This window comes from Ammospiza nelsoni, chromosome 7 (genome assembly GCF_027579445.1).
Source record: "Ammospiza nelsoni isolate bAmmNel1 chromosome 7, bAmmNel1.pri, whole genome shotgun sequence".
Classification (NCBI taxonomy): Eukaryota; Metazoa; Chordata; class Aves; order Passeriformes; family Passerellidae; genus Ammospiza; species Ammospiza nelsoni.
In genome coordinates, this window is record NC_080639.1 from 15,903,436 (window position 1) to 15,926,663 (window position 23,228).

At 36.9% G+C, this 23,228-nt stretch overlaps 1 protein-coding gene across 1 annotated transcript; it reads right to left on the reverse strand.

Moving 5' to 3' along the window:
- Positions 1-669: 669 nt before the first annotated feature.
- Positions 670-22,947, reverse strand: DNAJC10 (DnaJ heat shock protein family (Hsp40) member C10). The gene is made up of 23 exons (XM_059475594.1): positions 22,586-22,947; positions 21,954-22,312; positions 20,277-20,442; positions 18,518-18,568; positions 17,117-17,199; positions 16,818-16,949; positions 15,824-15,917; positions 15,523-15,600; positions 14,298-14,341; positions 13,805-13,942; positions 12,392-12,481; positions 11,544-11,657; positions 10,661-10,775; positions 8,808-8,935; positions 8,429-8,545; positions 7,581-7,682; positions 6,414-6,569; positions 5,373-5,506; positions 4,858-4,911; positions 4,341-4,488; positions 3,750-3,869; positions 2,519-2,635; positions 670-2,252 (listed from the first exon to the last, which is right to left on the reverse strand). The coding sequence occupies exons 2-23, from the start codon at positions 22,152-22,154 to the stop codon at positions 2,241-2,243; spliced, it is 2,394 nt and encodes a 797-aa protein (XP_059331577.1). The 5' UTR covers positions 22,155-22,312; positions 22,586-22,947; the 3' UTR covers positions 670-2,240.
- Between the last annotated feature and the right edge of the window lie 281 nt (positions 22,948-23,228).

Below are 23,228 nucleotides of genomic sequence, written 5' to 3' on the forward strand. Positions count from 1 at the left end.
ACGCAACCCCTACTTAATTCAGCTCTTGAATGTTTTCTTGATAATCTGACATATAAGTAAAGTAGTCATTTTCTTACAGGAAGTATTGGCTTCTGCAGAATTGCACTCCAAATTTTAACCAAAATGGCTTCTGTGGTCTTAGTAAAGAAATACTCTGCAGAATACAGCTATCATATACATTAATTTGGGAAACTTTCTTCTTTTTTGCTCCACTAACTGTCTGTTGGCAGCTAGAGAAGTCTGTTAGATCCTAGAAAGTTGGCAGTAAAAGGAGGAGTCTGTTCAGTGTTAGGGATAAGTACTTTGTATCATGTTGATGATTTACCTTTAGGTGTTTATTATCAAAATTGTGGTGGCTTTTCTTATATGGGAATATAAAATTAGTATTGAATTCTAGCAGAGAGAGAGAAGACCAAGGTTGGAAGTATTGGGGATTGGAACATCACTGTTTTCAGATGTCAAGTAAGTTCTTGTGCATTCCTGTTGAAAACTTTAAATAATGAAACATTTTAAGTATTTTTATAAAAAAATCCATGAAAACGTGGAAAATCTTAGAAACTTGCATTATCTAATTTGGAAATTTATTTTCCCCCACCCATACACATCCATTTGGTCTCTCATAAATTTAGAAATCTGGATACAAAGAGAATGCCTTGATACAGAATTACATTTTAAAAATGAACTTTATTGATATTTAAACTAAAGCCTCTTCCCCACAGCCTAAATATGTTTCAAAACTTTTCCTACACCTCATTCTCCAAGAAGGGCGTAGAAGGCAGGAAGTACAGTTACAGTGATATGCAAAAACTGACCAAAACAGTTTGTTTTAAAATTTTAATTTTTAACTGTGATTGAATTTGAAGTTAAATTTGGATGTAGGAAGATCTACTTTATTAAAAAATAGATGCAATAGTCTCTTCATTCTTAGAATAATACGCTGCAAAAATGAAAAATCAATTCAGGCAACCCTGAGAATAGAGGAAAAACAGCTGAATGTCTCAGTTACTTGTATCTCTTCATTTCTTGCTGCCTTCTTCATGAAATAAGTTACTTGTCAATAACAATGTATTTACAAATTTGTAATACTCATAATACACTGACCAGTCATGCTAGGTCTAAATACGTAGAGAGAAGGGAGGAAATTCCATCTGTCAAGAGCTAGGGAGCATTTTATTGAAATCATGAAACAGTTGTTTGCAGACATTTTGTCATCTGCTGTAATTTTTATTGTCTATGGAGAAGCTCTGAAAAATATTACCCTTTAGAGCAGGAATTCTAGTAAGACGTATGAGGAGACATTGCAATGTACAGTGTTCATTATTAAATTAAAGAAGGCACTTGCTCTCCTGCTTGCCTGAAGATTATATAAAAACAAACAAAAAAAAACCCCACCTAAAAATATGTCTGCAGGGAAAGGGAAAGTGGTAATGCCAAAAGAGGTTAACTATGTCCACAGAATACATTCATATTTAAAACGACAATGATAAAAGTGATGATCTAATGACTTAACCAGATGCATCTATTGCATAATTTAAACTTTGAAAGTTAATACCACATTTGAATTATTTTATTTTTTCTTTCTTACTTAAAAAAAGAATAAACACAATCCCAAAACCAAACCAAGGAACTAAAGCTCTTCAAAGTTCTGTTCATCCAGGTAGCATCAACACTGCCACAACAGAGTAATCCACTCGAGAGCAAGAGCAATTTAATTCAATAAACATATCCTCCTACCAGTTCTTGATTTTATTCCTTAGCCATTGACTAGACAATAATGCAACCCCAAAGCAGAATAATCATCAGGTCCAACTGTTTGTCTGTCAAATAGACAATCTGTCATTGTGTTCTGCATTGCAGAGTGCTTCGAGTGCATATTCAGCCACAGGCTGAGTGCCACATTCAAAAAGCATTTGAGAAGAGACAGAAAAAAATATAAGGAACTAGTAAATGGGTAGGCAAAAGTGATAGAGTCCACATTTCTGGTCAACTCCAGTGTTTGGCCAGGAAGAAGGTAGCTGGTATATCAGATGAGGGACATGCAGAAACATTGCCTCCACCAAAACCAAAATGTTTTCATCTCCCCACAGTTTAACAGAACTCATACAGTTGTGTATGCCTGTGAACTCAAACTTGTTTTCATGTGTCCTGTCACCAATGTAACTATCCTTATATTTTCCTTGTGGTGTCTTCTATCTTCACAGCTTCAGAATATTTTGAATTGTATCTACCTTCAGTACCAGTTAGAGTTCATCCTAGTGACAAGAAAATAAACAATGGAGTTTCTCTGAAACTACAAACAAAAATATTTTTTCATATGATTTTACAATTTCAGCAGCAATAATTTTTCAATTGGAAAAATATTTCTTAAGCAGCTGTGTGTTAATATCTTAAGTTTACCCAATCTTGCCTCTGTAATTTGCATTTAATTCTATGGATAAAGAGCAAATACTAACATCATTTTAAGTAGTTATTATTTATAGCAAGTCTTTTGCCAAGGCTCCACAGTAAGTGTTCTTACCTTATTTCTAGATTTTTTTCTTTTTTCTTTCTTTTCCATTGCTTCTAATTTTTCATTCAAAAGGTCAGCTATACCTTTTGCATCTCTGCTGTCTATGTATTCCCCAAGAACACTTTTCTTAAAAGAAAACAAAAATAGAGCATGGGTAATATGTTACACAATTTTCAGACAAAATTCAAGAAAAAAAACGGCAGAATACAATGGCCATGGTAGCTTGATTTATGATTCATGGATATATTTTTGTCACTGTTTAAACAATACTAATTTGCATGGTACTAAGAACCACTCTTAGCTGCTAGTTTTCAGAACAACACTAATTTTGTCCTGATTATTATAGAAACCTGAAATAGTTACAATTTGCTCACATTTATTGAGGTGAGTGTTTAAGCTAGACAGCTATTACAAGTCTGCCACTTTGTAATCTATGTGAAATCTGTTGCTGTGGGTGGCTACTTTGAAGACCTAGAATATCTTTACACTTCACCACAGAAAATCTCATAGAATTTGGTGAGATTGTGCCATGAAAGATTTCTAGAAGTTCCCATTATAAATTCAGTTAAAAAAAGGAAAGTATGTTAAGCCAATTCTCTATCAGAAACCAGTGAATACTTTTTCTTCAGCATTGATACATTAAAAAAGTCACTATAATGTTTCTGAAATTTATTAGTGTTACAAAAATAAAGGCAATCCCTATAACTATCTGAATACTTTTTGTATTTTTAATTTATACTATTACTCTGTTAGTAGGAAATGATGATCTGAGAGTCCCACTGATAATTGAAATAGTTTGATAAGGTTTGTTTTTGAGACAACACAACCATCTATTTTTCATTAATTATCTGTCTTACAAACCATCAAACACCATTTGATGTCAAAATTGATCTTTCAATATAGTAACAACATTTAATTATACTTCTCATTAGCCAAAAGGAAGTTGTCCGTATTTCATTTAGAGAGAGACCATCTACTTTAGGGTAGTTTGTGATGGATTTGGTCAGAGTTGAAAAACATTTTGTCACCCAAGACCTTGCAAATTAAACCCTAGTTCTGATTAAGCCCACATTTTAATTATTATTAGAATTCTATTTAGTTCTACTAATTTGCAATTTATTATTATTGTATCACTGTCCTACTATTTTAAGTATTACTGAAACTGATTATTTGGAGACACGGTAATATATAAACAATTCACTTTAATGTGTTATAGAAGTATTCTCTTTAGTTCCTTTACCTTTGTTCCTTGGTAGGGGTAAAACTTAACAGTCGGATAGGCTCTGATATCAGCAGTCTGACAGGTGTGACCATATGCTTGACAGTCTACTTTTCCAGCTTTTACTTTTCCTTTAACGGCCTGAAAAGAAATGTTTATTAGAAACAATCGACAAGCTTCCATGGGTGAGTAAAACCAAATAAGTGGAATAAGCCAGCAGTGTGGCTAAAAAGAAAATTGTTGCTGAAATCTTTGAAATATTTCAGAGTAGTTGCTTGCTTGCTTCCCAGACTGTCAGCCTTGTACCAGGTGTCTCTCTATGTATTCAGAGAGAACTTGTACTTGAATTCAGGGCAAAGCAGAAAAGCACACCACAGCTCCAAAGGCCACTCCATCAAAAGCTGAAATCTGTTTCCAAAGAGGGTCCCTGTGTGTCTGTCTGTGGAAGACAACACCCGCTGTCTAGTGGGACCCAGAAGTGTGCAAACTCCCTGAGTAGGAGGCTCGTGGAAGTATTGTGGGTTTTGGATGACTGCTAAGAAACAAAGTGCTGATGAGTAAGATTTTAACCATTACAATTATAACAAGCTGCCAGTATATTTAAAAGCATACCCTTGCAAGCATCTCAAATTCAGGAGCAAAATTTTGGCAAGGTCCACACCAAGGAGCATAGAAATCAATGACCCAATGATCTTTTCCATTCAGAACTTTTTCTGTGAAACTCTGAGGGGTGAGATCTACAGACACCTGTGGCAAATACCTGTGTTAAGGAAGAATAACAATCAAAATACATTCAAAACTTTAAACAATAGCAAATTGCATTTCAGAAAAGCTTCTGAAATTAGGAACATTTGTAGTCTGGAAATCCCTATTTCACACTTTGAACTATAGGAGAATAACTTCTTAAATGTGGTAAACAAAATATGGTCTGCAGGAGATGGGTAGACAGCAAAGAGTATGCTATTTCTCCAAATTTTAAAAGCAGTAAGTTAAAAGATGTATAAACTTGAACATCTTAAATTAAGTAATACATATACCCAAGTGTTTCTAGTTCTTGATTTACACAGTATTTAAATATTAATTTATCCTAGCAAGCAGCTTGTGAACAAAGTTGAGTGCAGTAACTTACCCCAATGCCCAGCCTCTGAGTGAATAGGCATCTCTGTGCCACCCATTGTAGCTACTATACAAATGTAAAAGAAAAAAAAACAAAAAGCCAGTTGCACAGTAGTTTGAATTATTCTGAGAAAAAAACCTTACAAACAACTTACTCTGAAGAGTGGTGATAATCAAATAAAGAATGTAAATGCATATGTTTTAGGATACATTTCTACCCTGCTTTCAAATCTGAATAAATGAAAAGTCTCACAGATAAAATTAAAACCTGTAAAATTAAGGACTAGAAGACCAAGACAAGAAAAAGAAGAAATAAAAACTAAGATTCCTGTGTAATTTCAAATTACTGAAATGAAAAGGCAAAATAAAATCTCTAGTTTGAAGTAACAAAGCAAATGGTATCCAGTACAGTAATATCCTAGCAGCCTATTTTAATAGCTGTGATAAACCTCTTCTAGACAACAGAAGAGGTGTATTTGTCTTGTTTCACAGCGTGGAATGTTTCCCAAACTGAAGCAATGTACTTACTAATACTGATGAGCTGTGTTTGATTTTTGAGGAAAGACTCTGATTTCAGGATAGCCCCGAACACTTTCTTGGTGACAGAAAGAGTAATATTTTTGACAATCCACACTGCCTACACTGATTAATCCATTTAACATCTGAAAAAGAAAGAAGAAAACCTACCATCAAATATGTTAACCAATACTGCTACAATTTCAGTAATAATTCTTAGTTGGGGGAAAAAATCTCAGCAAAACAAACCAAGATTATAACAAGGCTTTTCTCTTCCCTGTAAACAGATCACTGGTACTAGAGCCAGCCACCCAGATGCACTCCCATCATGCACACATTTACTATAAGCTGCATGCACAGGGCTCACGAGGCACCTCCCTTACCTCAAAGGTACTCAGGAGTGGGATTAATTAGTGCAAAGAATGCCCTGGTCCTGTGTGCCCCATGACAGCTCAGGAACTGTGCCAAGGCTGGTGCAGAGCAGATGTGCCAGCAGTGTCACAGTGGGCCTGTCCTGAACACACTCTATTTGCTGCAAAGGCCCAAACTACCCAGCATGGGCAGGGAAGCTGATGATTACTGAATGTGTCCTACAGAGCTACTAATGCTTCACAGACATTCCAACAGGATAGAAAATCCTGGCTATAATTCGTAGTAGAGTTCTAAATGTCTCAAAGTCACAGGCTTGTTTCCAAAGCCCTTCTTTTTCCCCCCAAAATTTTCTAGTTCAAATTCCTGTGAACACCTCCAGGAATGGTTGTCAGTAGAATAATATTACTTCTGGAAATGAGAGAATGCTACCATGACCTTACACACTTGTAACCAACATGAAAAACTGGAATACAGTATCAGTGTATTGAAGCTTTTAAAAAGCTGAATAAAAACTTTGTATTTGGAACAATACAAAACTGTCAGGTAGGAATTGCCTGTTTTGGTGGCAGTATTAGACTCTATATTTTCTCAGCTGACAATTCTCTTAAGAAAGCAGTTGTGCCATCTCAACAATTGCCCAGAAGAGGAACAAAAGCAGAAAAGTGTTTGAATGTGATTTACCCTGGCCATTTTCTTCCATTCTGGCATTAAGGCCTGACAAGGTCCACACCATGGAGCGTAGAAGTCCACCATCCAGATCTCCTCTCGCTTTCTTCTCTGAACCAATTCAGCAAATGTCTCTGGTGTTAGGGACACCACTGATGGATTCCTAAGATCCTAAATAAAGATAGCTCATAGACATGACTCATTGTTGCACAGTGTATCCCCTATCTAGGGCCATCATGTATAAAAGTGCCAAATTTCGAGAATGTTCTGTGAAATTGGCTTGCTGCTCTGTCAGGGAAGACTCCACACCACTGAAAGGCATAGAAGCACTAAAAGACATTCCTTCAACCCAAAAGTCTATTTTTTAAAAGCCTAAGTTGTTGAGAAAAACTATCAAAAAAGTACACCCAGGGTCCAAAAGGGAGGTTTTCTGCCTTTTCACAATAAAAGAAGGTAAAAACCAGGAAATCCAACTTATCTAGCAGCAACAGGTGTTACAAAACTCAGCCATGCTATTTAAGCTGGAATACATATAGTGCACTATGGGCCTCTGAATGCCAACTGAAAGACTAATCCCTACCTATTTCTGCATGTGTGTTCTTGAAGCTGCTTTTTCTGAGCTACCTGGAGAGAAATGTCCCTTCAAAAAGTGAAAAATAGCCTGTGAATATAGGAGTGAACCTGAATGCTGGAGCCAAATTTTGTGCCAGAACTCTAGTATCAACAGTGATCAATACCAGTAATTTGCAGTTAAGAAAGTTCAAGGACAGCTGAAAAATGTGGACAGCAGCAATCTACTTGACAAAAATGTGAACCCCTTCCTATATCAAGGTGTGTATGTGAAGCATTTCCACCTTAAAAGTTGGAAGTATTGTAATATTAATTCCTTTATTCTCTCAATAAGATAGAAATAATTATCATTATTTTGCAGATTGGAAGGGATCTTTCTTTATTTGCTAATGTTCTCAAATAAATTATGTGACAGAGTAGGGGAATGAATCCACTAGTTGTCAAGTCTCTGACTGACAGTTGCTGGATCACTTTTCTTGCCTGAAGTTTTTTCACTTTTTATTTTCCTTGTCCAATTAAAAGAAAAAAAATCTTAGAATCTTCCAACTGAAGAATGTATTTGTGTATGAACTGCATAGAAGAAGACTGCAACCAACATTATCATTTACATACCTCTATAAACTCCAAGATTTGCTCAGCTGAGTGGTGTCCTTCATACTCATGAACATCAGACTGATTGAACACAACTGTTGTTGGGTAAGCTCGAATGTTATGCTGATAAAACAAACAATAACAAATTCCACAGAATGATTAAGGCTCTTGGACTTGCCTCTAACTGTCCCTGGTATTGGTGGCTCAAGCTGCTCATCTGTTCAGTTTGTACAGTACAAGTGCTCAGGCTTACAGGCAGGTGAGAATCTGACATCATAACAAATCAGTACAGAGAAGGTGCCAGTTGTATTCAGAGATGGCATACTGTGTTCTCAATTTAAAAAACAGCCAGTAATTCTTCTGCCATGCTCCACAAACACAGCAATTAATCCATGGGCCTCCTAAGCCTTAGCTTTAAAACTATTCCCAGTCCTCAGATGGAATGTTTGGACTGTATGAATAACTATTGTTTACCATTGAACACAGCCAGTTCCCATAATTTGAATTCCTCAGTGGGTAAACACATCTAAATAAAACTTTTTTGCTCATTTTCCATGCATTTTCAGACATTAACCCCAGCCCCCAGAATTATTAAATTCTGAGACTTCTGAAGTCTTCCAGTAGCACTATGAAATTAGAATAAAATCTGACTTGTATTCTGCATTAATACATTATCTATAGTGTTTATATAGTTTGCTTCTTTAAAAAAAATACGATACAAGTGCCTGTTTAATTTACTGCCCTTTAGGAAAGTAATGTTAAAGGACAAACATTGTCTGCCCATATCCTCCTACCCCCAATTCAAAGAAAACGATATTGTTCGAAAAGATTATATTTGTATTTCTTTATTTTTAGTTCCTGCAGCTTACCATGTTGCAAAGGCCTTCATGGACAGTACAGTCCAGTGTCCCAAATTTAAGCTGACCATAAAGATGTTTAGATGCTTTTCTCAGCTCTGGTAACAAAGCTCGACAAGGAGGACACCACTAGAAGACAAAATGCAAGTAAGTGCAATTGCTTTTCCCACAAGTAGCTCTCAGGAGAGTATCTGAGATTAATCATCTGCTGTTTTGACAACAGAGTGCACTGAACACAAAACCCAGTTAGAAACTACAGCTGCCAGGGAATGAGGAATTAGAACACCTTCTCATGATGCTGAAGGGCACTTTCTAGCTACTCCTTAGTACCTTGTTACATAATTACAGAACAGATTTTAGAAGAAGGAATATATAGATATCCAATATTTACCGGTGCAAAGAAGTCCACAAGCCATGGTTCCTTATCTTTGTCAGGAAAATTCTGAGGTCCCAGTGTGATGACATGGGAATTCACACTTTCTTTGGCAAATGCAACAATGTCATATAAGATCTTCTTTCCTTCAAAAAACAATGTAGAAAGGAAATTCAATTTTTACCTATGAGAGGTGTAATTAAAAAACTCTTTGAAAGAAATAGGAGTCCCTTGTCTAATCTTTAAACCCAGCCTGCTTAAGTAAATGTAGCATAAAATTATGTTGCTTTTCCTTAGGAGGACAATGTTAAACTGTCCAAACCTACACAGGCAGGACATACTATAGTTGATATGTGGCTAAGTATTAAACTAGCCAGTTACTCAATATTAGTCAAATAAATACTTTATCCAAGAAAAAACATATTTTTGTCAAACAAAATGATGACATTTTTGTGACAGGATTATTGGTCATTTTATCATCTTACTTGTGTTGGAATTAAAAAGTACAATTCTAGATACATTTGACTTGGCAAAGGGACTGACAAGGTAAAAACTTCAAGCAAAATAAATTATATTGATAAATCACAGCTATTTAGGTGTAACTGAAATTACTGCTCACACAGCTCCAGTGGGCAAAGATCCAGTCTCTTCATAACCTTTGTATACGTATTTGTCAGCAGAAATGAGTTTGTCTGAGAATAAGAACTTCAGGTTAATCAAATCTGAAGTCACTGCACAATGACTTACCAAGATTTATTACTGTTCTTAGATTTTAAACTGTTGAAGCCCTTCAACACAGCATATAAAAAAGCCAGATTCTTTTGAGGATTACTTTCCCATAAAGACTGGAGTGAGATGGCTATTGGTAAATGTTCTACATGCCATCTATTTTCTAAATAGTAAACCAAACCATTCAGAAAAAAATGCACTGAACTCCAATGTACTTCTCTTCCACTGCAATCCACACCATTATAAAAATGCTGCATGGCTGTGACCTCTTCCTGCCCTCTCTGCAGCAACGTATATAGAGGAAGTATAGAAGGCTCTTCCTTATATACCAATTATTAGATGTATGGGATCATCCTTTCCCCTTGGTAAGCCTAATATTTTCTAAATAGTGAAAAACTTTTCACTTTTCCTGTTTTATAACAGTACTGAGGTTCTGGCTTAATCCTAGCAGGCTGTTTCTAATACCTCAGAGGCTGAAAAATGGGAACTTCACTGCATAACTGCTTTGTGCCACGTTCTGGATGAAGCTACACCTGTTCCTGCAAGCTACAGTTTGGCTTTAGGCTCATTTCTTCTTCAACCAGCATCACTGAATCCTTTCAGCAGTAAATAGTAACATAGTTCCAACCTTTCCTGAAAGGAAACTGTGATGTTAGAAATGAAGGTAAGAAGTAAAAGTCTCAATATCTTGGACAGAAGTTAACAAAGCATGGAATTAGTGCAGTGATACATGAAACCAAATCCAAGTTTGTCAAACTGGCTAAACTGTGTAACCAGCATGTTGGGCCTCTCTGAAGGGTGTGCCTTACAACATTCTTTAGTTATCCTACCCAAAGCAGAAGCTGTCCTGATCAGCTTCAGAGATTTCATTTGTATGTCATTATGCAAATGATGTTGAAACAGACTGCAAAGACAAACTAGATCCCTCAGCATCTCATGACTGCCTACCCAGGAAAAATAGAAAAAAGAAAACCAAAGGAAATTATAAATAGGTTGTGTAAGGCTACATCATGGCCAGAAGAAAGATAGCAAATATTAAAGCTACAAAACTGTTCTTTGGGAAGAAAAAAAGTGGTTTGCCAAAGATTTTGTCATCTCAAAGGGATTAGGTCATGATTTAAACTTGCCAAAGTTTCCCTTACCATGATGAATTTCATAATCTCCAGTGCCTTTTCCTTTGAAGACTGCTAAACAAGGCTGATAAACATACAGTTTGTTGCAGATGGTTGGTGAGGAAAGACAGTCAAACTTCCCAACCTATATTTAACAGACAATGTCATTTTAATTAAAACAGCCTAATTTATATCAATTAACATATTTTGAAAGGAAGTAAGAGTTAGAAAACAAAGGTAAAAATATGGGAAACTGATAGCCTTTTTAATAAAAAACGGAGATCTTAAACATTGATGTTCAAGGAAAACTACCAGCATACCTATATTAGGTTGCTTGCTAATTTTTAATTTAAAGGCCAAAATAAGAAATAAAAACTTAAAGAATTATCTTTTCCCTCCCTCCAAATACAACAGCAAGGAAGTTAGAAGACACCTAAAATAAATGTAACATTAAAATCTTCTAGTCAAAGCAACAATTAAAAAAAAATACATACTTCATAGATTAATACAATCTGTAGGCCTTTAGTGCAAAGTTTGAACTTGGTTTCTTTTTATTAAGAAAATAATCAACATGATCACAGGGTTTTCTGAATAATTAAAATATAGTTCCACATACATAAATTTGATGTTGGAATGCTAATTTATAATTATTAACAGAACAGGATCTGCAGCAACATTTCCAAAAACAAAGCAGATTTAAAATATCATCTCTCTATACTTTTCCATTATTAAAAACATACAGGAAATGTAAGTGATTTCTTTAAATAAAAAACTTTACTGCAGATCTGCTATATGATAGTATTTCTCTTCCAGTACCAGAGGTGTCATGTGGGGTAAAAGCTAATAACAATGAAAACCATGATTTGTTCTTGGAATGTAAACAGCATTTAACATTAGATGAGAGCACTCTTACCTGAATATGCTCATCTTTCAGTAAAAATTTAAGTTTCTTGAACTCCTGCACATTTGATTTGTCCCTCTCCCCAAACTGGAAGAAAAGCAGCCACCGGTGATGAGCCAGACGGTCCTTTAAACCACAGGGAAAAACAAACCAACAACACCACAAAAAATTAATCCCAACCACACCAACGTGCAAAATTCTTTTGTGCTTTATAAAGGCAAATGTCCAGTTATTCATATCCAAAAGACCTCCACTAAACAAGTTCTTTCATGCAGTCCTTCCACTAACTTCCTTTTACTGCATCATAATCAAGGAAGTGGAAAAAATCTGACAGCAAGCTGGCTACAAGCTGCACTCTAATGTTGTTGCTTCTGTGTGCATTTCCTGTTGTAAATTATGCTGCTATGTGCGACTACCAGTGTGGAAAGAGGTTTACTTTTGTTTTTCCTCCAACACACGAGCTACATTTAAGACTCAATTTCAGTTCATACACCAATTATCATGGATAAACAAGTATTTTTTCTTTGCTAAATTCCCAAACAAAACACACTTAAACCAAAATTTTCTACAATGTAGTTGATTCAAAAAATTACTAGAAAATTGCAGTTGCAGAGAGAGTTGCAATGGCAATTTCTGTGATTTCTTACATTCCTATGAAATCTCTTCCCTTACTTTTGTTATTTTGCTAAACAACAGAAGTGAATGTAGACAAACAATGTTAAATAATTTTGGGTAGAGATAAAAAGAAGTAATATTCAGTGAAATGCTAAGTTGTTGTGTCAACAGTATTTGAAAAATGTAGAAAATAACAATAAAAATATATTATTTGAAGAACTCTTAGCATATTTTTAAAATATTACCTCCAGTGATGCTGCAGAGATGATTTCAAAGTCTGGTAGATGCTGCATTACTTCCTGATATATTTCTCTGGCATCCAAGGAGTTAAGAAACTAGGATAGAGAATTAACTGTCTTTATTACAAGGAATTACAAACATCAACCTGATTAGTACTCAAAGTGTCAGAGAATTTATTCTGATTTGTTCCCTTCAATCAAATGGAGAATGCAGTTAATAATATTTTATTTGATCAACTTCTTTTTCATACATGTAATTCCACAAACATCACTCTCAGAATACTGCTTTTAACTCACTTGCCTACAATATTCAACTCAAGAAATTGTATTTTGTCAAGACAGTGACCAAAGAGTGTGAAATTCAAATTTCACACCAAACCCAACAATCAAGTTTACAAGATTTCCAATTTAGTTTTACAGCATTCCATAACTGCACTGTAGAGATATTTAGGTTTCCTTAACTTGTACAATTTTGGAAGTAATATGAATCAGTAACTGAGTTGGTAAGTTAAAAGGTTCAAAGTAGGTAGGTTGCAATTTATTTTCCTCCTTTTAAAAATAAAGGTAACAGTAGTGACAATAAAGGAACAAGTCGTGCTTCAAACAGAAATGTCTCCCATTAATTAGGGAAGTTAAAACTACCACACAAATGTAGGTTGCAATTTTAGAATAGAACTGAGCAGTAAAATTTGTACTGACAGACACTGTAGGAGTACTTTTATCACACATGTCAGGGTAGCATTTCTCAAACTTGTGATACCTGCTGCATATTATTTCTGGAATAAAAAATCAGGGGCACATCAAAGACCATAGTACAATTTAGGAAAAGCCCTTTAAGATCACTTGAGTCCAAGCTGTAAGCAGCTGCCAAGTTCACTACTCTAAACCACGTCCCCAAGTGCAATGTCCATACCTGTCTTTTAAATACCCCGGGGATACTGACTGAACCACGTCCCTCAGGGCACTTCCAGTGCCTCACAAACCCTCTGCTAAAGAAAAATTTGCTAATATTCAATCTAAACCTCCCTTGCTTGAGACCATTTCCTCTTGTCCTGTCAGTTTTTACTCGGGAGAAGAGACTCCCAGGCTTGCCAGGACAGCAGGGTTAGAATCAGCTTTTGGGGCAGTCACAGAGCACTTCCAGCCCTGAGCTCCCAGAGCTGCTCGGGAGCCTCCTGGGGAGGTGGCCAGGCAGAGTCACAGGCTGCTGCTCACTCTCCCAGCAAACTGGAATCACCTCCAGGATCACTGCCTGAGCGGGCACAGGGACATGAACTCATGCAGAGCATACCAGCTTAGAAGAGAAAAGAAAACAGCATCTTTTCAGTTGTGTATCATCAGTCTGGAAATTATCTATACATTCCTTTAGCATGGTTATCACTTTGTTTATCTAAATAGATAATGAAAGACAAGTCATACCAAAACACCTCCTTTCTCTTTGTTATTTATGGTGGCTCCAGGTGGGAAGTATGCAGTAGTACTAGATGAGACATCTAAGTTATCACAAAGCTCACCCTGGGTACCACAGTCCATCCAGCCCACATTAACAAGACCTTCCTGTAATTAGGAAAGAAACAACACAAAACAAATCCAAAGAAAAGTATTTCTAAATTCCAGGTACAGAAATGCTTTTGAAAATCCCAACACAGGCAATTATTTGTAACACTTAAAAAATAAAAAGAAACAACACTGTAATTTATTATGTAATATTAATTTTATTTTATAAAATTCTTAAAAAATTAGGTATTTCAAAAGCTGCTTGGGCAAAGTACTGAATTCTTCTAAAAGTTAACAGGTGTTATCTTGGTTCTACTAAACTCAGTGAAAGTTTTAGTTACAATTTGATGCTTTCACTTCTGTTATTTTATTTTAAATATAACATGTAATGCTTTTAAAGTGAAACACTGCTTACCAACATCCCAGCTAGCTTAAGGCGGGTTTGGTAACTCAAGCAATCTGTGAAACAAAAAATTTTTATTTACAAACATAAAACTTCACCTTATTAATGCACTAAATCTACTCTTGCTTAGAATTTCCCCTTTCCTCCCAAAAAACATGACCATTTCTAATGGCATGCTTCCTGGCTGTTCATCCAGTATTCCTGGAATTTTCATATCTAATAATCAGCATTTAATGATTGTCTACTCTAACTTAAAAAACCCCCAAAAATAACATTCTCTTGCTTCATCAACACAGAATCCTCATTTAAACAATTTTACTATTTTCTTTACTGTAAAGACTGACCTTTAAAATTTGTTAATCACTGTTTAAAAAAAATAATCTAAGTATCTACATAGAGTCTTGGGATGATGTTTCAACAGAAATATAAATTTTCTGTGATACAAATAATAATTCACTATTATAAATATAGCATATGCTTTGAATGGCTGCCTTTGGATGCAGATTTTTTTTTAAAAATAAGATGCATCAACTTCTCCTTAACTAAAGCAAAGTTGAAAACTTAATAACAAAAGGGCTGCAAGTTGAAATCAAGCTATTTACAAATGTAAATCCAAGACTGAGGCTCTGGCTATTCAGTTCTCAGAACAAAGGTCTCTTTATAAGGCTGAGAAGTTTTTATTTGTCCAAGGTGTAGTGCATTTACTTAGCTCCACCAGCTAACCAAGGGAACTTTCTCCTATATTGTATCCAGTACTGATCCTAAGAAAGCCAGGCACAAACAGCTACAAAAAACGACTCTGATGTGAAACCAATGGTAAGAGGCAATTACTGTGTGCAAACCTAACTTATTAACTAACTAATTCAGCTAATTTTTAATATTGGTGGTTTAAGGGGGAGACACAGCCTTTCTGCTGCTCAGCTATGATAAGAAGCTGGCATGTACCTCAGCAGTAGCTGTCACCTGAGCTGGAAACTGAAGGAGAAACCTTTTCTGCCACTTCCCCTCCTGATGGGTTACACTCCAGTGCTGCTTGAATGACTCACAGGACATTACAGAAGCACAATAACATAATATTTCCAATAATGTCCTTTTGTCAAACTGCTTTTAACAGAGAGCTTAAATCAGAGGTCACTGTGGCAACCTAAGATGTTTTTTAGCAGCAAAAGGGATTATGCTGTTAGCAACAGAAGTCCTTTTTTTGTCACATTATTTAAAAAGTATTTAATATACCTACCCCCACGTTCAGCACAGAAGGTGATCAGCCAACCAACACCAGATGCAAATGAAGTTTCAATAGCATTTACAAAATTTCCTAAGAATGAAACAATTTGCATCAGTTTGCGACTAGTTAAACATGGCCATGAAACAAGATTTTCTATTTGTATTAGCAAATTACAAATATGAACTGTGTTTATTCTCAAAAAGAAGACTTAGCAATAGTTGACAGATTCAGTCATATGCATAGTTTCTGCCCTATTTTATATAGTAAAAACAATGTCAACAACAGCCCCCCAAACTAAACACATGAACATTACCTGCCCATAACTCAGTGACTGTGCTTGTAACATACTGCATGGCAAAGTTCTTTAAGCTCTCTTTTGACCTGTCTCCGTAATATTTCACTGGTTGCTATAGAAGACAAAAAGTAAAGTTTATAAAATTAAGAAAGAAAAAAAGGCAAATAACCCCACCCAAAACCTACTGTGTTCTTCTAAGAGTACTTAAGCAACTGCAGGACCAACCCCCACTACCACCCTAACTGTTCTCTCCCTCTCCTATCTGAATATTTGAAATTTAACCTTTATTTAAATTTTGTAATGTGATTTCTTTCCAAATGCTGCAACATGAGGATAATTTAGTCTTAGAAACACCAACTCCCAATGATTGTATTTCTGTTTAAATAAAAATTGCTTATATCACTCCATTTAGCATTCAACTTCTTAAAACTTACCATTGTCAAAATGTACCCATCTATTCGAGTGCACTTTATACACCACCCCAGCACCACGACTTAGCAAGCAGCTATAAAGAGTGACACACATCATGCAGGTAGCATGGAGGGAATCTTGCAGAAGGAATTTCCAAGTTTCTTTAGGCATATGGTCATATTCTTTAAGACTCAAAACCACAGACTATGCTTTGTACTTGAAAAGTCCTTTACAGCACTATAAGAGAAACTGCTCAAGGAGACTTGTTTGCTACAGCACCACTGCTGACAGTAGCTTCCCAATCAGAAGTGATATGTTGCACAGAAAAATTATTCAGAAAAACCCTTGTAAAAATATATTAGCATTTATTTCAAATTTATTTATATATAAAATATAAATTATATGTATTAACAAATACTTTTTTTTGACGTTAACTTTGTAAAATAATTTGACCCAGGTAAAGAAAAAGTTGTATTTATTATTAAAGGAAGTAACATACTATAGAGCAAGATCTTTATAAAGAAACTCTATGACTGAACAAGTACTAAAGAAACACGTCTCCAGATTTCATTCTAAAAACACTTGAAGTCTTATCACTCACCATTCCAGTTTTGAAAATGTACAGACTGGGGTAACTGTTAATGCCTTTAATTCGACACAGCATTCTGTTATCTCCACAGTTCACAGCTCCAATGCGTATCACTCCATCCAGCTCCTTAGCAAATTCTCTCCACTAAAAAAAAATTTAAAAAGAGACTATTTGCCTATAAAGATATAATGAACTCATGCTTTATTTCTGGAATTTTGAATTGTTGTCTCTGGTTTCAGCTTCAGTGTAAAAATCTACTTCATTAAGTTTTGTGCTATTAAAACCAGAGTTCATTTAATTGGTTTACGTACCGTAGGTGCTAAATCATGGCAGTGGGAGCAGCGAGGAGAATAAAAATTCACAAACCACAGTTCTCCTGAGTTAACAGCAGCATCTAGGTGGAGAGAAGAAAATTGTAATTAAATCATGCACACGTGCAATGTAGTAACATCTAGGATGTACGTTTTTGCTATACTATATTCCCCAAAAGCGGTATTAAGTACTTAATGTCAGGCACATTAACAGTAACTCTTATGAACATACTGTTGTAGGCAGGTGCATGAAAATCCTATCTCAGAAGGTATCAGCACTCTGACTTTTAGTATCTGTTCTATTAATTAAGAAAAAAAGTTCTGTCTGCAGAATATTCTAGCTGAAATGTGCGATAGCGTAAGTCTAGTTACAAAATACAAGGTCTAAAAGATTTTTACCCACTAGAATTTTCCATTTCCTTATATTACTTTATGTATTTAGTGAGTCTCACCTGGCAGTATTTTTATGAAGAAATCATGTCTAATGTAATTTAAAAATCCAAGTTAATGTAATTACTAGAAAAGTCAAGGGAAACATAAATGATCTTGCTTATGAAAGCAAACAACAGCAACAAAATATACACAAAGAGCAGTTATCAGCTTTAATTACTTGGCTTTCAGCCTGTCCAATTTTCATGTAGTGGATTTTGTAACCTTTATTTGACTGTATTAAAATATCCTCACAAAAAAGACAACGAAGGAATATGTTGACCCTGCAAATAGATTAACCAAAGAAAGCCTGTGGTCTCAGGGAAATCATGAGGGTCTGCTCTTACAACAGTTTACAAGACAAATTCAGCACGTAGGTCCAATTTTGCACACAGGAAACCATACTCAATATGCAGATGAAAAATTATACAAAATCCAGTATTTTTTACTCTAGCCTCTCTTAGTTACAAACAACTTAGTTGTAATTTTAAAAGAAAAAAAACCTGGACAATATTCACATAGAAACTGTTCTCTTTCCACACCTTGTTCTCCTTAGCTGTGCTATTAGTATCTGGTATCACCTTCTGGTTTTGAACTACACACAAGTGACTGGATTTCACAGACAAAAATTATATTAGAAAAGTTTTGTCAAGTGCATTTTTATACAACAGAAACAGCAACAATGAATTAGGAGTAACAAAATTTTAATTCAAATAATTTCCTTTTACAGACCTCACAAAATAGCTCTAAAACTTAATGTAAGCTGTATATTGATATTGATTGATTTGCCAACTAGTGTTTAACAGGAAGCATTAAGGGTTTTTTTATTGTTTGTTTTCTCATGTGAAGATGATTTTCCAACATGTGTTTGTAAAGACAGGTAAGAAAAGCCTACTAAGACGCAGCTCAATATGTAAAAATTGTACTTTGGGTTGTCATGTTGTCAAACAGCCATTTATTTAAAAAACTTACCAAATTCTCCTCTATCCAATGTTATAATTTCGGGATCATCGTCATAAATACCTGTTAAAAAATCAACAATTTTCTTTTATTTTTCCACCTTTAAAACAACCAATCATCTTATGCACAACAGAAGACAGTAGATTTAAGTTGAAATACTAAACTGGCAAAGAGGTTTTACAAAAATGCTATCCTTATTTAACCTCTTGCTTGCTCACTCACTCTCTTGCTACCACAGCCACTATCAGAACATTCTTTTGATAATTTAGCAACCAACCATGAAGCCAGCAGAACTACTGCTGTTATGGCAAGAGAAATGATGCTAGAAATAACATCATCCAGCTGTCAGATTAAAATTCAAGAAGTCTCAGCTTTCACTGAGAGCTTTATATAACGACCAGAAGTTTCCACACTTTCTCAGCCTCTGGTTACCTAAACATTTAGACCACAAAGGTGTTTCCAGCCACAGGCTTTTCCACTAACAAAGTATGTGTGTGAATGCAGTGGAATGAATTGGGTAAGGAAGTTAAGGAAGACAAAGCTAACCAGTCCTACCTAGGGCATCACTACAAAACACTCCACTACTTCAACTACACAAGAAAGGCAGTGCAGAGTACCAAAAATACTAATAAAGAGCATTTTATTATGCTACTGTGGTTGCAGATTTTTACAGTACCTAACATGGTGAGATGTCATTTCACCTGAAGTACACAAGGATCAAATGCAAATAAATAATGAGAGAAATTAATATCTACAGGTGACAAGGTACTTTTCATATCACTTTCCATTTATATCTCACATAATAGAGTACATATGTTCACCCATACATATAAATATATATAAAGCTATGCTTGCATATAGGTACACACACATATAAAATACAAAAATAGATGCTTCCTAAATCACTGATTAATAGACATTTCAGGATACTGTTTCTCAATCAAGCAGTGAAACTTCAGGGAGATAAAATTTAAATCTGAAGATGTTTTAGGCTAATTTCTATATTTTCCTGTGATACTTGTGCCACTGGTTTATTCAATTTCAATCTGCACAGACATTAATTTCTTAGAGATTGGGACATGTTAAATCAAACAACACTAGAAAAAAATCGTTGCCAAGGCAGAGGTTCGCTTCAGCTGTTCATTTCATCCCAATCCAACTATGTTCCTCAGTTCCCTGTTGTAGTTTACTCCTGTTACAGCAGCTCTGAGAATCATTAATTGCAACCTTTCCCTACAACTACCTAAAATTTGTTGAGACAAACATTAAGCAACTTGTCTCAAGATCATTTTAGGTATGACTCTGTTATTTTTTTTTCAGTTTCTGCTACCTCTTTACTGATGTCTAATTGCATAACTGCATATCAAATAGCCTTGACAGTGCAAAAATTTCCTCTCAAAATCCCCCTGAAGGATACTAAACAAAGAAGGTCTTCCTGCATTAAAAAGTTAAAAAGAATCCTGATGAAATATTAACACCGACATTTAAGTGAAAAAACTCTCTGCACTTTAAAAAGAATAAACAAGAAGTTAGATGACCTATAAAAAGGCAAGCAGCAGGAACAAAAGGCCAGGTAAATAGATTGCACCTTTGGGTAGCCATTAACAAGGTAAATAAAATACTGGGCCAGCAGAGAGAAAGTGATAGCTACAGAGCAGACAGAAATCTGGAGAGGGCACATAAGAAACATGCAAAAAGCTCTGATATAGATCTGAATATGACATTTCCTTTGACTGTTTTAAGCAAGTCACAAACACACATCAAAACTTACCAAAATCATAGCGATAGAAGTTCCAGCTCTCGTACCGACCTCCCTGCTGCTGGTCTTCGAGACCCTTCTCCCCATATTTATCATACTTCTTCCGTAGATCTTCATCTTTAAGTACTTCATATGCTCTATTTATTTTCAAAAAATTGTCATGTGCATTTGGATCATTCTGTGTAAGGAAAACTATAATTAGTAATTAATCAATAAACCATATAGTGCATACAGTGCTGAGAAAATTATCTTTGGAAATATTTTTATATGCCTGCTAAGGATGTCAGTTGTGATGGAAGCAGACATTGCATTGTGATCTCAAACCAAACTACAGCAAAGTTTTCCTCTCCCAAACCAGGTCTCTCTTCTTATGTCTTCCATCCTCACTAAGTACAATTGAAATACAAAGTGAACTGGTTGGAGGCTGTAACATTCTTCAGTGAACCCTCTTTTTTCAACTCTCTTTTCAGTGGAATTTAAATAAATACTGAAGAATGAAGACATATCATTTCCTCCATAATCTTTTCCACTCCCCTAGAATCCCTACTTCTTTTATTTAAAAAGCATTTTTGCTCTAGGTAGCTTGGGAGTCAGAATGGTGAAAAATCTGCAGACACATTTTGAATTCAAGCTTGGGATATGACAGGTGCAGTATAACAGTGGTGTGCAAAATGTGCCACACAGTCCTGCTCTTTTAACTTCTGCTAACATGTTTCATTCAAAAGACATTTTCTTAAGATTTTTGTTTTAGCTAGATACATAGGAAATTAATTACCATTATGCAATTTGTCTAATGGGCTCATCTTCTATATATCATTGCTAAGGTTGAAAATAACCTGTTGAAAAATCTTTAGTAGTATCTGCATGCTCAGAAACAACAGAATCTGACCCCAAAGGCCATCATTTTGAAAGTACCAACAGAGAAAACAAAACTTTCATTTCATAGCTACAAGTTGGCATTCCTAACTTTGCTGACATTTGGCTTTCTCACTGAGCTGTCAGAGGCTCCAATGTAGTCAGTGAAGGCAGGCCCTGAGCTGATATGAAATACTGCTGTCTTTTGGGACTCCGTGCAGTTGTACATACAAAGTTCTAAACCCTTTTATTTCCTGTGAATTTCTGCTTATTTCACGTCATTTCAAGGAGAAACTGATGATGTTTAAAAGTGATTTCTTTGTATTTCAGAAATACAGCAGCACAGACTAAGCCATTCCAATCGTCTCTCTCCAGTTAGTCCAGAGTAACCTCCACCATTATCCATTGGCAGTTCCAGGATGTCTGTTTTGTCCCGTTTGGTACTTGGAGACTGATGTCTCAGAACAGGCTGCTCTTATTTGATGTTTAGAGGAGACTTCAGGGCAGGGAAACAGCAAGTCCCCCAAAACTAAATGGAAAGAAGAAAACTCAACAGCTTACCAACAAGGTAATACAGTACACAAATAAGTCTCCTTCTAGTTACAAAAATATAAGTGAGAATTAGAGAATCTTGACTCTTTTCACTACTGCAATTTAACACAGCCCAAATTCAACTCTATCATTTTTTGTAAATTTTCTCTGCAGAAAATCTGAGTCAAACTATATTATCAGGTGGTTCACAGAGAGACGTTTTTGATAAAGTAAAACTGCTTTTTGTTTAAACACTAAGATTCATTAAGTCAACACCTTTGACATGTTAAAAAGGTAACTTACCTGATTTTTATCAGGGTGCAACTTTAATGCCAGCTTTTTGAATGCTTGTCGTATTTCTCTACTACTTGCTTCTTTGGATACTCCAAGTAAACTATAGTAGTCTTGATCAGTGCATACAAGAACTATTACACATACTAAAAGTAGCAATAAAGACCTTTTGAAATATCTCACATAATCTCCTTTGGATGCTAAAAACTCCATTATGAAGCTTTTGGAAATTTCACAGGCTCTGATTCAAACAGACTTTGGGAAGAGTCTCCAGTAAATGTGCCAACATTCAGAGATACAGCTGCAATTATGGCAGAGATCTTCAAAACGCCTGTTCTACTTCATGTCACAAGTCTTGCTAAAGAGACACCCTGGAAAATGACAGAAGAAAAAACAATTAAACACTACCTCTTCAATAAACACAGGTTAGTAACACACCCCAACATCAGCCTGTGCGGATTGCACGTGAACATTTAAGTTTCTGGATGGCTAATTATCTTCTTTCTGGAAACCACACAAGTGGTAGAGTATCTCTGAACTGTTACCTTAATGGGGGTAATCATGCACAGCTGCACTGGATGGCACTAACAGCCCCACACCTGTACGGCATTAGAAAAGGCGGGTGTAGGAGGGTTCATACCTACCTTCAGCAGCCCTGCCGGGGCTCATTCCGCGGGAAGGGCCGGTGCCGCTGAGCCGGCCGCCGCCCCGGGGCGGGGGCTGCCCGCCAAGGAGGCTGCGGACGCCCCTCACGGACAAAGCCGGGGGGCGAGCCCCGCGCCGGGAGCCGCCGCTGCCGCCCGGAGCGTGCAGGTCGGAGCTCTGCGGGGCCGGGGCTGGAGCTGGGGCCGGGCTGCGGCGAGAGGGCTGGGGAGGCACCGGGGCGGGGCGGCCGCCGCGCTCTGCCCTCCCGGCCGCGGGAGCGGGGCCGGCGCCGGGTTCGGGGCTGCGGGAGCCGGCGGTGCGAGCGGGCCGGGCGCGGAGCAGGCTGGGATGGCTGCGCCTTCCCCGGCGCCGGCGGAAGGGCGGCGGGATCCGGGATCCGGCTCTGGGCCGGCGGCGGGCGGGGCGGCTCCGGGGCTGACGTGGCGCCGCGCCCGCCTCGGCCGGGGGGCTCGGCTCCTCCCGACCGCTCCCTCCGGGCACGCTGGCCCGGCCCCGGCCCGCCCCTTCCTCGCCGGGTCCGCCCCGGCTGCTGCCGGCACCGCGGGCCCGGGGAGCCCCGGCGGGCGCGGAGGGGAGCGCTGCGGGCGGCGGGGCTGGGCAGGGGCGGTTGCCGCAGGCTCT

Bases quoted from the DNA above. Each gene is read 5' to 3' on its own strand.
- DNAJC10 (XM_059475594.1), bottom strand. From the start codon at position 22,154: ATGGAGTTTTTAGCATCCAAAGGAGATTATGTGAGATATTTCAAAAGG. The intron at 12,482-13,804 runs GTATGACTTGTC...TCTCTATCCTAG, and splicing joins AAGAGAAAGGAGGTGTTTTG to TTTCTTAACTCCTTGGATGC. The intron at 10,776-11,543 runs GTAAGAGTGCTC...TGTTAAATATAG, and splicing joins TGAAAGATGAGCATATTCAG to GTTGGGAAGTTTGACTGTCT.